At 58.8% G+C, this 15,121-nt stretch overlaps 1 protein-coding gene and 1 long non-coding RNA gene across 14 annotated transcripts in view; one reads left to right on the top strand and one right to left on the bottom strand.

The window, feature by feature from the left end:
* Positions 1 to 14,388, top strand: part of ARHGAP22 (Rho GTPase activating protein 22) — a 176,855-nt gene extending 162,467 nt beyond the window's left edge. For 9 of the 13 annotated variants that reach the window (XM_045437974.1, XM_045437972.1, XM_045437970.1 and 6 more), the window contains 6 exons: positions 1,783 to 1,990; positions 4,876 to 5,008; positions 6,036 to 6,109; positions 6,677 to 6,798; positions 8,857 to 9,766; positions 13,821 to 14,388. In XM_045437974.1, the coding sequence (XP_045293930.1) occupies positions 1,783 to 1,990; positions 4,876 to 5,008; positions 6,036 to 6,109; positions 6,677 to 6,798; positions 8,857 to 9,766; positions 13,821 to 14,049 (1,676 nt within the window). In that variant the 3' untranslated portion in view covers positions 14,050 to 14,388. Of the gene's footprint in view, positions 1 to 1,782; positions 1,991 to 4,875; positions 5,009 to 6,035; positions 6,110 to 6,676; positions 6,799 to 8,856; positions 9,788 to 13,820 lie in introns of all 13 variants that reach the window. The other 4 variants (XM_045437981.1, XM_045437983.1, XM_045437982.1 and 1 more) reach the window with 2 other exon arrangements.
* LOC123576738 lies at positions 10,100 to 11,869 on the bottom strand. The gene is made up of 2 exons (XR_006701560.1): positions 11,828 to 11,869; positions 10,100 to 11,473 (listed from the first exon to the last, which is right to left on the bottom strand). It is a non-coding gene; the product is annotated as an uncharacterized LOC123576738 (long non-coding RNA).
* Positions 14,389 to 15,121: the final 733 nt, after the last annotated feature.

Here is a 15,121-nt window from a genome sequence, read left to right as displayed (position 1 = left end):
CACCTCCTCCCCCGGATCGCCTCTATCTGGAAGCACCAGGGGCCCCGTGGCCTTTCCTGGCTCTCCCAGCCCTGTTTAGGGCGGGGTGAGTGGGGAGGAAGGCCTCACGGGGAGGCCGTGGGTGTGTTGAGATTGGGAGGGGGCCGTCAGAGTTGAGGCTGCTGCACGAACAGTGGAGCAGGCTCCGAAGCGGCTGCCCTGTGTCTGGCCCATGTCTGCACCCCAGAGGGAGGTGGGGGCAGAGCCTGGCCTGCCTGCCAAATTGCCTTTTATCCTGGGGGAGGGGGGTGGGAGGGGAGCAGCAACGGGCGTTCGGCTGGTAGGGTTTACATGTTTACGGCTCTCAGGCCGCGCTAAGGCTGTCCTCTACCTAGAACAGGGTGACGTGCCAAGTGCGACAGTGACAGAAGGGTAGATGGGCAGAGGGACAGACAGAAGGATGGCATTTGGCCCCCGGATGGGAGATGGGAGAGCAGGAAGGGCTAGAGCCCAGAGGAGGCTGAATGGGATTACCCCAGCTTTGTGGATCTCTGGAGGACGTTTTAGAATTCTGCTCCGTGTCTCTCTTCCCTGACTGTGGCCTTCGGTCCCCTGTGAGCCCAGCGAGGGGCGCCGAGTGCCTGAACTCTGGATCCTTCACTCAGTGCTCCTTGACCTCTGCCCCCAGTCCAGCACCAGCTCGGGGCTGCAGAGGGGCAGGTGTCTTCACGCATCTGTGGTAGAGCGCAGGGAGAGAAGGAGCGAGAGCTCTGTGGTTATGCAGAGGTGAGGGGCTGGGACAGCTCCCACAGGAGGGCACGTCTGAGCTGTTCCCCAGCGCTAATGGGAAATTTGCACAGACTGAAGAGGAAAGAGACCTCTGGGTAGAGGTCTGCTCATGGGCCAGGCAGCAGCAAAGCAGGCGGATTTAGGACGCTCAAGTAGCGGGTGAGGCTGACAGGAAAGGAGGCAGGCACTGAGGGTGCAGTGCCAAGCTCACCCCCTCCCCTTTCGGGGACCCTCTGCTCGTGGGCAGTTCCCCCTGCGTGTCCTCTGCCCCGCTCGTTTGAGTTTCCAGAAGTGGAGTGGCTGGGTCGTTTGGTAGTTCTGTTGTACATTAAAAAAAATTTTTTTTTTATTGAGAGACAGAGGGAGACAGAGCATGAGCAGGGGAGGGGCAGGGGTGGGGGTGAGGGGACACAGAATCCGAAGCAGGCTCCAGGCCCTGAGCTGTCAGCATAGAGCCCGACCCGGGGCTCGAACCCGTGAACCGCGAGATCATGACCTGAGCCGAAGTCGGCCGCTTAACCGACTGGGCTACCCAGGCGCCCCGTGTTGTATGTTTTTTAAGGCACCTCCATAACTGTTTTCCACAGCGACTGCACCGGTTTACGTTCCCACCAACAGTGCACAAGCCTTCCAGTTGCCCGACATCCTCGCCGACACTGGGCTGTTCTCTGGGTTTTTTTTTTTTTTGATAGTAGCCATCCTAACGGGTTGAGGTGGTATCCCACTGGGGTTTGACTTGCATTTCCCTAACGACCAGTGATGCCGAATCATGATGACGTTTTCCTGTGAGTACGTTCCCTGTCTTGTTGCGTGAGCTCTGCCTCATCTATTCTTGCTCTCTGGGTTCTGCCCAGGGTCTGAGGAAGCCTTTATAGGTTCCTCAAGCTTCCGGGCGCCTCAGGAGCGCTTTGGGCCCTGACAGTACCCCTCCTCCTCCGTCATCCCAAGCACCCTTCCCCCCCAACTCACTGAGCTGGTTAGCTGAGGGTGTGACCAGTTGCTCTCTGTGCCCAGGAATTTTTGGGCAGCGCCTGGAGGACACGGTCCACCACGAGCGGAAGTATGGCCCCCGCCTGGCCCCGCTGCTGGTGGAGCAGTGCGTGGACTTCATCCGGGAGCGTGGGCTCACTGAGGAGGGGCTCTTCCGCATGCCGGGCCAGGCCAACCTGGTGAGGGACCTCCAGGATTCCTTCGACTGTGGGGAGAAGCCACTGTTTGACAGGTGAGCCGAGGGAGAACAGTACAGGCGGATCACCTGCCTGTTCCCGCTGCAGGGGCTCCGCCCAGGACGCGGGCTCCAGTGGGCAGAGGCCCGCTGGCACCCACAGAGCCTGGCAGCAGGATGCTGGGTGGCATGGCTCCCCCCATGTGCTCAGTGAGTGCCCCCCGCTCCCCCCATGGGCTGACCATTGGGCACAGAGTCTCTGCAGAGGCCCCCTGGGCCTCCTTTCAGGGATGGGACCCTGGCCCACCCCCAGGCCCCTTCAGTGACAGGATGGCGCAGCAGCCCCACATGGTGTCAGGTGTCAGGGGTGGGGAGCCCGTCTCTTCCACCTTCCCTGCGTCGGTGCCCGTCCGTCCTGACCCATCACTGGGCTTACCAGGTCCGGGGCTGCGCCTTGTGGATAGAGGCAATTTCACTTAGGAGCCCAAGTGTGACCTGGGAGGGGGGCCTACTTGGAGGCCTCTTCTCCCTGACAGGGCCCCACCCATTATGGAGCAGTTTTCATAGAAAGTTCTTGGTGCCTCAAGCCAACCCCGGCCTCCATGGAGCTGCCCTTTCTTCTCAGGTCCGCCCTCACAGTCAAGGCCCGCCTCTGCCCCAGGATAAGCCCATGGGTTTCTGCCAGCAGCCTTGGCCTTGGCCTTCCCAGCTCTTCTCTTGGGGCAGAGCACCCTCAGTGCCTCCAGCTTCCGCCCAGACCCATCAGCGAAGCCAGGCGTGTCTGTCACTTCCCTTCTGCGGAGGTGGACTGGATGGACTGGATGCCGCCCCAGGGGAGCTCCGCCCTCAGGGAAGAAGAGATATCCAGGGGTGGAGGTGTTACCCTGTGGGCAGAGAAACTAAGGGTTATCTCTCCAGGTCACACCTAGAGTAAGGTCAGAAGCTGATTGGGACCCCAGGGCAGCCCTCCCTACCTCTGTGCCCAGCTCCCTTACCACACACTGAAAGCCTGATCCTGGGGGAGGGAGCGGGACAGGGGACACTGCCCTAGAGGGACGCCTAGGCTCGTGGGCACCCACAGGGCTGTGGGCTGTAGGACAATCTCCTTGGGCGCTGGGGAAGGATGCCTGGATTCAGGGCAGGCCTGTGTAGGAGGGGAGGGTGGTGAGGGGGGTTCAGGAAGAAGTACCAAGAAAAAGCCCTGAGCCTCTGTTAAAGGGAAAGGCTCTGCAGTGAGTGGGGAAGGAAGGAGAGGGTGAGGAGTGTGTTTCTAGGCAGGGAGGGAAGCAGGTGAGGCGGTCAGGTGCTGGGCCAGGCTCCCTAGACCAGGGCGGGGCCGAGGATCTGGACAGCATAGCTGCAGGGATGTGTGGGGCTGTGAACTGAGGCTGCCACACTGGCGGGGGCGGGGGCAGGCCTCCCAGGCCCAGGAGCACTGTAAGCGGAGGGCCTGGAGGGGGAGCCAGGATGGGGCTCCAGCCAGCGAGGCCTGCAGAGTGGAAGGGCTGCTCTCAGTCCACATGCCCAGGACAGAAAAGCTTTCACCTCCCCCACTGACGGGAGACGTCACAGAGGGGCCTTGGCCACACTTCTGTTTACACTGCCCAGGTCTTCCCCAAGGGCAACCCTGCAGATCCTCCCTGCTTTCTGCCCCTCCCCCGATCCTCCTGGGGCTCTAGCTCCTGCCTTGACCCGCACTGAACCCACAGGGCTGGGGGGGAGGGCGGAGGCAGGGAGGGCACTGAGCTCGAGCTTGGGCACCCGCTGGGGCTGTGAGCACCCAGGAAGTGGGGGGTGTTGGCAAAGGAGGTAAAGTGGCCTTGGGAGAAGGTAGTGCAGAGCGTGGACAGCAGCTTTCCTGGCTAGAGGCAGGGACGGGGGCCCCTTGACCAGGCCAGGCTAAGAGCCACCAGGCTTGAGGCAGAGAGGGGCCCTAGCTGTGTGGGTTTCAGGTATATATGGGGCTGTAGAACCCCAGAATCCCAAATGCCATAGCCAGAAGGGATTCTGTGAGGCCAGCCACGGACAGCCAGGGCCAGGTGACACCTTAGTGGCACACAGTCGCATTCTCCTGGCCCTTGGCTCATCTTTCCTGAGTGCCTGCCATGAGTTAAGATGCAGGTTCAGGGTTTATTATTTTTTTTAATTTTTTTTTTCAACGTTTTATTATTTATTTTTGGGACAGAGAGAGACAGAGCATGAACGGGGGAGGGGCAGAGAGAGAGGGAGACACAGAATCGGAAACAGGCTCCAGGCTCTGAGCCATCAGCCCAGAGCCCGACGCGGGGCTTGAACTCACTCACGGACCGCGAGATCGTGACCTGGCTGAAGTCGGACGCTTAACCGACTGCGCCACCCAGGCGCCCCTGCAGGTTCAGGGTTTAAATCCAGGGCCCTAGACAAGCAGATGAAATACCTAAGGCCCAGACCCATCCAGGAAGGCAAGCTTAGAGGAGGTGCCAAGACCGCAGTCCAGGGACTGAACCCAGAGGCCAACAGGCCCAGGGTTGCTGCCCTCCACTGGGGGCGCATCAGCCTGGGCAGCTCCAAGCTGGGAGTGGACACAAAGGGCACTGGGGTGCTGGAAATGGGGTGATGAACATAGCCCCACGCGTCTGTAATGTGAACAGGAACTCAGAGGCTGGGGGACAGGGCCTGACCTCTGACTGCCCAGCCCCTGGGGGCCCCATCACCCACTCATCATCCACCCCCTACTGGGAGCAGAGCAGCTCCCACGTTGCCCTGCAGAGGACCCTGGGGCAGCCACCAGGCCACCAGAAGGGGACCTGCGCTCCTCCCGGTTCCCTGGCTAGCAGTGTGCACACGCAAGCACACACGTGGACATGAGAGCAGAGGCTGCCCCTGGTGGTGTGGTGCAAGATGCTGGTCACTTCTGGGGTTCCCCGGCGTCCCAGGCCTCATGCATGTCCCCCTGCCCACAGCACAACAGACGTGCACACGGTGGCCTCCCTGTTGAAGCTGTACCTGCGGGAGCTCCCCGAGCCTGTGGTCCCCTTCGCCAGGTACGAGGACTTCCTCAGCTGTGCCCAGCTGCTCACCAAGGACGAGGGGGAGGTTAGTGGCTCCTGGGGACCCATTCTGGGAGGCGGGCCTGCCAGCAGTTGGATGTATGGACGCAGAGCACAAACTCTGACTTTGAGTGACTTTCGTGGCACATAGATCCTGGCCTACAAACTGCTCTGTAGGATGGGGGGCCTTGAACCTCCTGCTCTGTGAAGGGGGGTGCCCGGAGCACCCTGCTCTGTGATTGTAGGGGGGCCCGGAGCAGGTCTGTGTGTGGGAGGGGGCTCTGGATGGAGCATGTCTGGAGCATCCCATCTGTGTAGGGTCCTCTCTTCGTGCAGGCCTCCGTCTCTGGGAGGGGCAGGCCGAGTTTCAGTCATGGTCCTGGGCCCCCAGTGGGGGCTCCTGCTGCGCGCACACACACACACACACACACACACACCCCTGAACCTAAGGCCACCCAGGCCACACACACACACACACACACACACACACACACCTGAACCTAAGGCCACCCAGGCCAGCCACAGGGTTCAGAAACCACCAGACCTTTCATCTATTTATATCCTGCCTCCTCCCAAAAGAATTTGAGTCTGCTTCCAGGGCTGAGGGCTCCCACGCCTACCCCCAGCCTCTCCCGCAGGTGTCTAAGCCCTAAGCCTGCTTTGGCTGGGGCAGGACTTTATTTGCTCACCCTCTGGCCCTGAGGGAGATGAGGGGTCTTTATCTGGCAAATATTTGTACCTCCGTAGGTGTACTGAGCCCCGGCCCTAACGTTTCTCTTTGGCCCTGCAGAGGCATTACCCTTCACATCAATTCCCCAAAAGTAAATCTGCTTCTCCAAGAGGTCACAAGCCTGGCCTCACTGCTCCTCCGAGGGAGATGGAGCGGGGAGTGCCTTCTGGTCACTTGGGGCTCGGCTGCATGGGCCTTGGCTGGAGGTCTGGACTCTGATTTCTGCCCCCACTCCCAGCCCACCCTCCTCCTCTTTCCCCAGCCCTCCCTCCCTTGAGCAGGAGAAGGGCCTGGGGTCTCAGTGCTGGCCTTTGAAGTGTTGTTTTTCTCTTTCAATCCCAAGGGGACTCTGGAGTTGGCTAAACAAGTGAGCAGCCTTCCCCTGGCCAATTACAACCTGCTCAGATATATCTGCAAGTAAGTGACCAGGGGCAGGGGCTTCAGTGCCCTGCACAGAGGGGGCTGGGTCATTCTCCCACCCAGGTGCTGATGGAGGCAGTGAGGGGTAGAGAAACATAGCCCCTGCACTCACAGAGCTTACAGTCCCTGTGGGAGCAGGTGGTGGTATAGTCTCCTCAGTGAGGGGATGCACCTCTGTCCCTTCACCCTTCTCTGGGTGCCTCTTGCCATCCCCTCCCCCAGGGGTCTGCCTCCTGAGCACAACCGGGGCCCAGGTGCCTGGAGAGGGCGTGCAAGGTGGCCTTCACTTAGCCCCATGCCTGCCTGAGGGGTCTGGGCCTTCTTGGGCATCTGCCCCCCCACTCCAGGTGGGAGAGTTGTCCCTCTGGCCCCTGCTTCTGATGGCCCTCCCAGATCCCTGAGAGAGGGAAGCTCCACCCCCTTCTGAGCTTGGCAGGGGCAGCTGGCCATGCCCAGCAGCTGTGGACACTCGTGGACATGGCTGGGCTTGGGGGCCGGGCAGCTCCCAGCAGATCTGGCATCAGGTTTTGCTTTTCTGCCACCTGCCTCTTCCTTACTGTACAGGTTTCTGGATGAAGTTCAGTCCCACTCAAATGTTAACAAGATGAGTGTCCAGAACCTGGCAACCGTTTTTGGACCTAACATACTCCGGCCGCAGCTGGAAGACCCGGTAACCATCATGGAAGGTAACGGTGGAGGCATGCATGGCGGTGCTGGGTGCTACCCGGCCTAGGGCCGGGCCAGTGGAAGGGGGCTCCATTCCGGGGGAACTGGAAGGAGCCTCTAGAACACCTCACCTCCCTCTGACCTCTGACCCCATGAGATCCAGCTATAAAAGGAAAAGGAACTTTGCCCTGCGGATGGGGTCACTGAGTGCAATGGAGAATGACAGGAGGGCCTGGGGGGGGGGGGGGGGGGGTGGGATGGAAGAGGTCAGCGCCCTTGCCCTTGAATACACACAGATGTTTTTGCTTTCCTTAAGTAATTTTTTATTAAGTAGTTATCACAGGCTCCTGGATGTCAGGATATTATATATATATATTATATCAATATTATATATTAATATATATATTATAATAATATATTTATTACTTATATTTATAAATTATATATATTATATATAAAAGTTATATATTATATATATTATGTATCTTAATTATATATATTTATATTACATTATATATTATATTACATTATATGTTATATATTACATTATATATAAATATATTTATATTATAATATATATTATATAATATATATTGTATATTAATATATATTAATATTATATAATAATACGAAAACTAGCAGTAGCCACTGCTTTCAATATGCAAGGGCCCCTACTAAGTGCCTTACTCGTATCACTTCATTTTAATCTTTACAAGCAGCTCATGTGTGGTTATGGCACCCATTTTACACATGAGTAAACTGAGGTCAGGAGGGGCAAGGTGACTCTCTGTCAGCTAGATTTACTAAAGGGCACAGGTACAGGCTGACCCAGAAACAGAGCCCAGGCTCAGAGGCCCCGTGGAAGACTGTCTCAGAGGGGTTAGTGTGGGAGTCCTCGCAGACAGGAGACCCACAGCCAGTCCTGGCTAAGGTGTGCAGAGGCTGGCCAGGTCTCACGCAGGACAAAGCCTGCTGGGGCTGCCACCGCTGGCCCCTGGCAAGCTGAGGGCAGAGTTGCTATTCCTTGCTGAGCAGACCTGTCTGGAGCTCTCTGTCCCCCCAAGCCAAGGTTGTGACTCGGGGTGGCACTCTCACTCAGATCCCCCCTTGGCCTGCCTGGCTTGGTCTCTCACCCCAGGCCCCCGGTTTCTCGGCCTGCCAGGTTGAACAGATGCCTGACAGCAAACCCAGAGTTCCTGCCTCACCCAGTTTTCTGGCCTAAGAGTTCCTTTATTTTTTCCAGGATTCTTAGTTGCCTCTAGTGGGAGTGTCCACCCAAGGACCCCTCCTTCCTTATCACCTGGAAACCTTCCCAGTCTCTGGTCTTTGTTTGGTGGAGGGTAACAGCAGGGACCAAGGCAAGCGGATAGGTACCACAGTCCCATTGTACTGCCCCCATTTTGTCGCTTTCTCCCCAACCCTCAGGCTCAGGAATACAGGCTCCCCAGGCTGCATCTTAGGGGCTGTGGCCTGGAGAGGAGGTATTTTGTGCATGATTGTGTGTACGTGTGCATGAGGGGGGGTATTGTGTGTGTTGGGGGCTGCATACATTTATATGTGTATATATGGAATGGTGTGTTACGACCGTCAGCATGTGGGACTGTATGTGTGCCCACATGCACCTGTAAGACATTTCTGTCCTTGTCCCAGAGCCCCCAGAATGTGGACAGTCAGGCACAGCCATCATCAGCAGTCCAGGGGAGTGACCTGGGAAAACCTAGAAGGCTGTGATGTCTAGATCGTGATTTCTAGGGCCTGCCTGCCACTGGCTCACCCTGCAGCCTCAGCAGGCATCATGCCTGCTTCTAACCCCGCACGCCGCGGGCTGGAGTGGGCTGGAGGCACGGTGCCCCTCTGTGTCCAAGGAAGGGGATTCGTGGGTGGGTCCTTCTGCTCGTGCTGGATTTGGAGGGTTTGGTGGCTGTCCTTTCCTTCAGGGAGGCAGATGGCAGGCCTTGCTGAGCTCTCTGGAGGAGCAGCCTGGTTCTGGACTGCAGATACCCTGCGTCAGGTCTGGTCTAGAGACCCTGGACTGGAGACATCCATGGCCAGGCTTTCTCACTCCCTCTTCCTGGCAGGCACGTCCCTGGTCCAGCACCTGATGACCGTCCTGATCCGCAAACACAGCCAACTCTTCACCTCGAGGGCCGAGGAGGGGCCGGCCTCCCCACGGGGGGGCCCACCGTGCACGGTGGGGTGGGGCTCCGAGGAGGTCCCAAGGGACAGCCAGCCAGAGCCCGGCAGCCCCGGCACCCCCGGCCTGCCATCACACAGGACCTCTTCTCTGGACGGGGCCACTGTGGCGGCGCTGTCTAGAACCTCCCCCGTGGGTCCGGGTGGCCGAGGCAGCCCCACCACTGCTGCCAGCCCCGGGAAGAAGGTGCAGACTCTGCCCAACTGGAAATCTTCCTTCTGGCAGCCGGGGGCCCGGTCAGGGAGCCTGAAGGTGGGCAGCTCCTCCCTGGAGGTGCCCATCATCTCCTCTGGAGGGAACTGGCTCATGAACGGGCTGTCCTCCCTGCGCGGCCACCGCCGGGCCTCCTCAGGAGAACGGCTCAAGGACTCTGGCTCTGCGCAGAGACTCTCCACCTACGACAACGTGCCCCCGCCCAGCGGCCTCTTTCCCAGCACTCCCAGTGTGGCCAGCACGGCGTGGTCGGGGGCCTCCTCCTGCGAGGTGTCGGCGGGGGGCTCGCTCAGTAGCTGCACAGCCTGCCGGGCCAGCGACTCGTCCGCCTGCAGCTCCCTGCCCACCGAGGGGGGCCTCGAACCCTCCCCTTTCCCCAGCAGCAGCGAGGACCGCAGATCCCCGGACCTGGGCCGCGGCCCGGACGAGGTGGGCACCTGCATCAGCAGCAGCGAGCCCAGTGACCCAGGCAGCCCCAGCCAGGACTATGCCCGCTGCTCCGAGGCTCTCCAGGGCCTGGTCACAGAGCTCAGGGCGGAGCTGTGCCGGCAGAGGACTGAGTACGAGATGAGTATGAAAAGGTAAAGGGCTGCAGCCGCTGGGTGAGTGTGAGGCCGCCCCCCCCCCCCCCCGGGGGCCGGGCGGAGCCCTTGCGGCCAGCAGCCCACGGGGCACAGGCCCTGGGCAGTCGGCCTCTGGTCATGGCCTCTGGCACTGAGAGCAAGCCACCAGGAGGCAGGGCTCAGAGCAGCCAGCCCCTGGGAGCCACCTTGCTGGGAGATGCCCCCAGGACGGGGTTGGGAATGGAGGGGTGGGGTCCTATGTCTGGGAAAGCTCAGGAGCTCTGGGGCCTGGCATGCAGTCAGAGCTCCATAAATGCCTGCTGGATGAGCGAGTGAGTCAGAAGCTCAGCCTTAGCTGCTCAGAGCACCTTTAATGGAGGGGCTCAGCATGGGGGTCCCTCCGTGGCCCTCAGGGAGGAGGTGGGCCCCCTGAAGTGTGCAAGGGCCCAAGGAAGCGCCCACGTGCGATGCTGGCCCTGGGCCAGCTAGCCTGGCTGGCTGACCTGGTCGGGCCCGATATGGAAACGCCTTCTGGGACTATAAACCAATTTTCTATGAGGAGGGAGCTGGCTGTGCTAAGCGGTGCCCTCCTACCTGCCCTGGCCACAGGAGGATGCCTTGTGCCCCATTCTGAGCCCTGCAGGTTTGTTCACTGATGGTCCTGGTGTGATCCTTCCCCCTCCCCTGTGAGGAGGGGGTTTCCCAGCTCTGAGGCGCCAGGTTCTCTACCCAAGGTCAGGAGCAGAGTCTTGCACTGACAGCATGCAGTGCTTCTCCCAGCCTCTCCGGCTCCCTAGCCCCTTGCCCCAGATGTCTGACCTGTAAATCGGGTCCCACCCACTAGCAGCTGTCTGTGTGTTCTGAGGTCTTCCTTTCTCCATCAGAGACAGTGGGGGGTGGAAGGGACTCCTGCTTCTGACTCTGAGCCTAGGATTTCTACAGGGAGCTTCAATGGCAGCGTCGGCCCTTCTGTTCTGCAGGAGGTCAGGGAGGGTCAGAGCGGGCAATGTGTGAGCTAGGAGTTGAAGGACCAATAGGATTGGGCTGAGCCAGGAGGAGAAAGGACACAACAGGAGTACAACCGTGAGGTATACAACGGGGGCAGGGGGAGATACCCCACACACAGGAGCGCTGGGCTGGGACTTCCCAGGCAGAGGTAACAATGGAACGCCCCGCAGATACAGAGAAGGAGGATTACAGCTGAAGATGAGCTCGCAGACAAAAACTACAGAATACATGGGAAGTGTGAGGACAGCCTCAGAGGGCATCAGAGTCCACTTTTCACTTCCTCAGCTGTTTGTGGAGCGAGCTTGAGCTTCTAGTTCTTTTACCTTCTCAGAAGTTCAGGTTTCTCAGGGGGACAATGCTGTGCTTCGTGGAGGGCTCTGGGTGAGACTGCCTGGGGTCGGGCCCCTGCCCGCTGGGTATTGGCCGAGCATCCCAGGTGGGCTGTCTGACCCCGGTGTGTATTGGCTGAATGTCTGTCTGGCAGGCTCTCTGGGCTTGATGACGTCACCCCTTTGGCATGAGGATTAAGTGCCAGCGGATGGGAGTCCTCAGCACAGGGCCCGGTGCAGCCAGAGTGCTCAGGAAGCTTTCACTGCTCACGCTTCCTCCTGCTTGGTGGGTTGGAGGCTCTCAGAAGCAAGGGGGCAGCAGCGGCAGCCCTTGTAGTACTCTCGCCAGCAGAGTGGTCTGTGCTGTCGTCCTGGGCCGAGGGGTGGTCTATGGAGAGGAGGATCTCTCTGAGCACAGGAGAGAATAGAGCCCCAGCCAGCAGGTCTTTACATATGGAGTCTGCACTGGGTCTGGTCTGGGGAGTTGGGGGAAACCAGCTTTCAGCCCTGCTTTCCGGGACTCAGAACCCCTCCCCTGTACCAATTCTTACATTCCCAAAAGAGAATTCATTGAGTGGCTGTGATGTGCAGACACTGTACTAGATGTTGGGGACAGAGCCAAGACCAAAACCGATCAAAACCTCTGTCCTTATTTTTATTTGGTGCTGTGTGTGTTGGGGGTGAGGGGGAGCGACCATGAACGAGATAGATTTTTTAAATATCTATGGTATGTGAGGGGCACCTGGCTGGCTCAGTTACACATCCAACTTTGGCTCAGGTCATGATCTCGCGGTTCATGAGTTCGAGTCCCGTGTCGGGTTCTGTGCTGACAGCTCAGAGCCTGGAGCCTGCTTCAGATTCTGTGTCTCCCTCTCGCTCTGCCCCTCCTCCACTCGTGCTCTGTCTCTGGCTCTCTCTCTAAAATAAACAAACATAAAAAATTTTTTTTTAAATCTATGGTATGTTAGAAGGTCAGATAAAGGAGGAGAACTAGCAGGGTGGAGGGCAGGGGAGCATGGGAAGAGAGGGCTGGAAGGCTGTGCTGGGACAGAGGGAAGGCCAGGGGTTGCAGTGGGGAGAGGTAGGTGGAGGAAAGGGTCGGGGCAAGTGGAGTGGGAGAAAGGGGGGTGGAGGGAAGAGCGTGGGGCTCCAGGCCAGACGTGTGCATGTCATGGACCTGACGGGCAGCAGTTGAGGTGGAGAGAAGCACCAGATTCTGAACGTGTTTGGAAGGCTTGCTAATTGGTCAGATGTGGGGGTGAAAGAAAGAACTGACTTAGGGGACATTTTTGTCTTGGTGGAATAAGTGGAAGGGGGGTGTTCAGTGTGTGGGACACCAGGGCCGCAGAAGTGGTTTGGAGAAGAAGGGTTAGGAGCCAACTGTGGACCCGCTGAGGTGCAGTGCTTACCAAGTTTCTGAGTGGAGTCGAGGCACACAGAGGCTGAGAGGTCGTCAGCATGTAGATGCAGCCTCGGGTCTGGAGACTGGATGAGGTCACACGATGAGCCACATAGAGAGGAAACAGGAGGCCCAGGCCCAAGCTTGAGAGCACCAGATCGGGGAGGAGGAGCCAGCCAAGAGGGGGCTGGAGCCAGAGGAGAAGCAGTGAGGAGTCTGGGGGGGCCCTGCTGCCACCTGCCGTGGGGATTCTTCTCATAGCGTGTCCTGTGCTCCCCAGATGGGGGGCTGGGCTGCAGGGAGGTTTCCTGCCTTCTTCATGCTTTGTGTTCGTTGATTGAGGGTGGAGGCCTGGGCCTGGGCGCGGTGGGAATGGATTCTTACTCCCATTACCCCATGTCACAGGTGTTGCGCTGTGCACTCGTGGCCTTCTCTGTTCATTGTAGCTGTAGCTCCTGGAGGAAGGGTTGTCCCTGACAGTTTTTCAGAAAAGACACCAGGACCCGGTAGTTTGTGTTCTGCCCACAGTCACGTGCCTCATAAGCAGCCAGGCTGGGGCTCAAACCTCAGTGTTTTGGTTCTCAGGGGCTGGGCTTAGCATGCTCCACAGGCCTTATGGGAAGTAGTCATCTGGCTAAAAAGATGGATGTGCCGACCTCTGTTCTGTGTGGTGTCAACATCCACAGAAGCATGTCTGCCACGGCATCAAGGAACGCTGATGTGGCTTCCTGGGGAGGATCCAGAGACTTATTGCTGAGGGTGAGGCATTTCGAGCTGGGGCGTGAAGGACAAGTAGGAATGGAGGGCACAACCCAAATGGGGTTTCCAGTGAGTCGCCGTGTCTGGCTGGGGCCTGTGGGGGGGGGGGCATGGGAGGTGGGGCAGCTGGAGGGAGGCCAGGGTCCAAGGCGGCTCCCAGAAGAGCAAAGGTGAGGGGCCAGTTTCCTACTTCCGTCTCCATCTGGGGACCAGTCCTGCCTTCTGCCAGCCAGCAGTCCATTCCTCAGCGGACAGTTGGCTGGGCTGGAGGGCAAGTGGATTTTATATTTTAGCAAGGACTCAGGCTCCCAGCCTCGGGTGCCAAAGGGCCAAATGCTCATGCTGGCCTTTCTGGGTCACAGGTGTAGGGGAGGTCCCCCGGGGGGTGAAGTACCAGGGTCCTGGGAGGAGTTGCCGAGGCCTGTGGGGCCTGCTGCAGAGCCAGCTCTGAGCCCGCATGCGTCTTCCCGTCCCTGGGCCGCCTGACCGGCTCCTTCGGAAGGAGTGCACACAGGCACGTGTTCACTGACACCCAGCCAGTCAGTCTAATACAGTGTCTTTCTTCTTGATTTTAAAGACTCAAAGAAGGTAGTGCCACTCTGAGGAAGCGAATGTCGCAGCTAGAAGAAGAACTGGACCAGGAAAAGAAAAAGTACACGATGCTGGAAATAAAGCTGAGAAACTCGGAGCGGGCCCGGGAAGATGCAGAGAAGAGGAACCAGCTGCTGCAGAAGGAAATGGAGGAGTTCTTCTCAACCCTGGGAAGCCTGACCCTTGGGGCAAAAGGGGACAAGGCCCCCAAGTGAGGGAGGGGGAAGAGCTCCCTTCCGCAGCGGTGCTCGCCCGCCCCTGAGCAGAGAAGGCCGCCGGCCTCATGAGGAGCCACGAGGCCCTGCAGCTTGGACCTGGGCCTCAGTGGTGCCAGGAGCTCCAGAACCAGCTGGAGGGAGGAGTGCTGACACCCCCAGGGGGACTGTCGGGAGCCCAAGCCCCACATGGGATCTGGATGCTGCTCCGACAGTGCGGGGCCTGGCAGGTGTCAGAGGCGGCAGCCCCATGACCCACCGAAACAGATGGCACCTGGGGTCTGAGCAGCCTACAGGGAACATTTTGCATTCTTTATTAAATCTGCTGTCCTAGCATGACGTCTGGATGCCTGACTCCTTCTTTATGGTCATGCAGAATTGGGGGTTGGGGTTACCAAGTTGCTCGTTGGAGGTCCCCAGGGTGTCCCATCCCAGGAAGTGGGATGTGAAGCTCCCTGAGGAACACCCGGTGCCGTCACAGTCACGGAAGCCATTCTTACGCAAATCTGTGTTTTGCTGCATCCTCCCCGTGCCCAGAGCAGGACGGTTTTTCTCAGGCCTTCTGCCTCTGAGCCACCTGGGCCTCTGTAGCTGGCATCTGGCCTAGAATTCCTCTCTGGCCTTCCATCGTAACCTGCTTGCCTTTGCTTGGCCCCGGCTCTGCTCCAGGGCCAGAGTCCAGGAGTCCGAGCTCAGCGTGGGCGATATACACCTCACTTCCGCCCCAGGCCCGTGCAGGGGAACAAGGCATGTGTCTGAAGGTGACACGGTGATGGGAAGTGCCCATCCTCTGTCCTCTCTGTCCTCCACAGCCTCAGTCTGTGTCCCGTTTCCCTTCAGACTCCCCTCTAGCTAGTGCTAATTCCTCTCCCCTGCCCATTCACCCTCCTCCAGCTCATCCTCAGACTTTAAGTCTCCATTAGGGCAGATCCCTCCAGAAGACTTTTCCCTGGCCACCACCACACGTGGTGTAGGCCTGGGCCAGAGCTCCTGGAGATGGGGCTTAGGGAGGAGAGGACTGGCCTCTGGGGGCTAGCAATGTCAGTGACCCTTCACTGGCTCCTGTGCAGTG

The sequence above is a fragment of the Leopardus geoffroyi genome, chromosome D2 (genome assembly GCF_018350155.1).
Source record: "Leopardus geoffroyi isolate Oge1 chromosome D2, O.geoffroyi_Oge1_pat1.0, whole genome shotgun sequence".
NCBI lineage: Eukaryota > Metazoa > Chordata > Mammalia > Carnivora > Felidae > Leopardus > Leopardus geoffroyi.
Note: the sequence above shows the minus strand (reverse complement) of the source record. Positions and strands in the feature narration are given on the sequence as shown.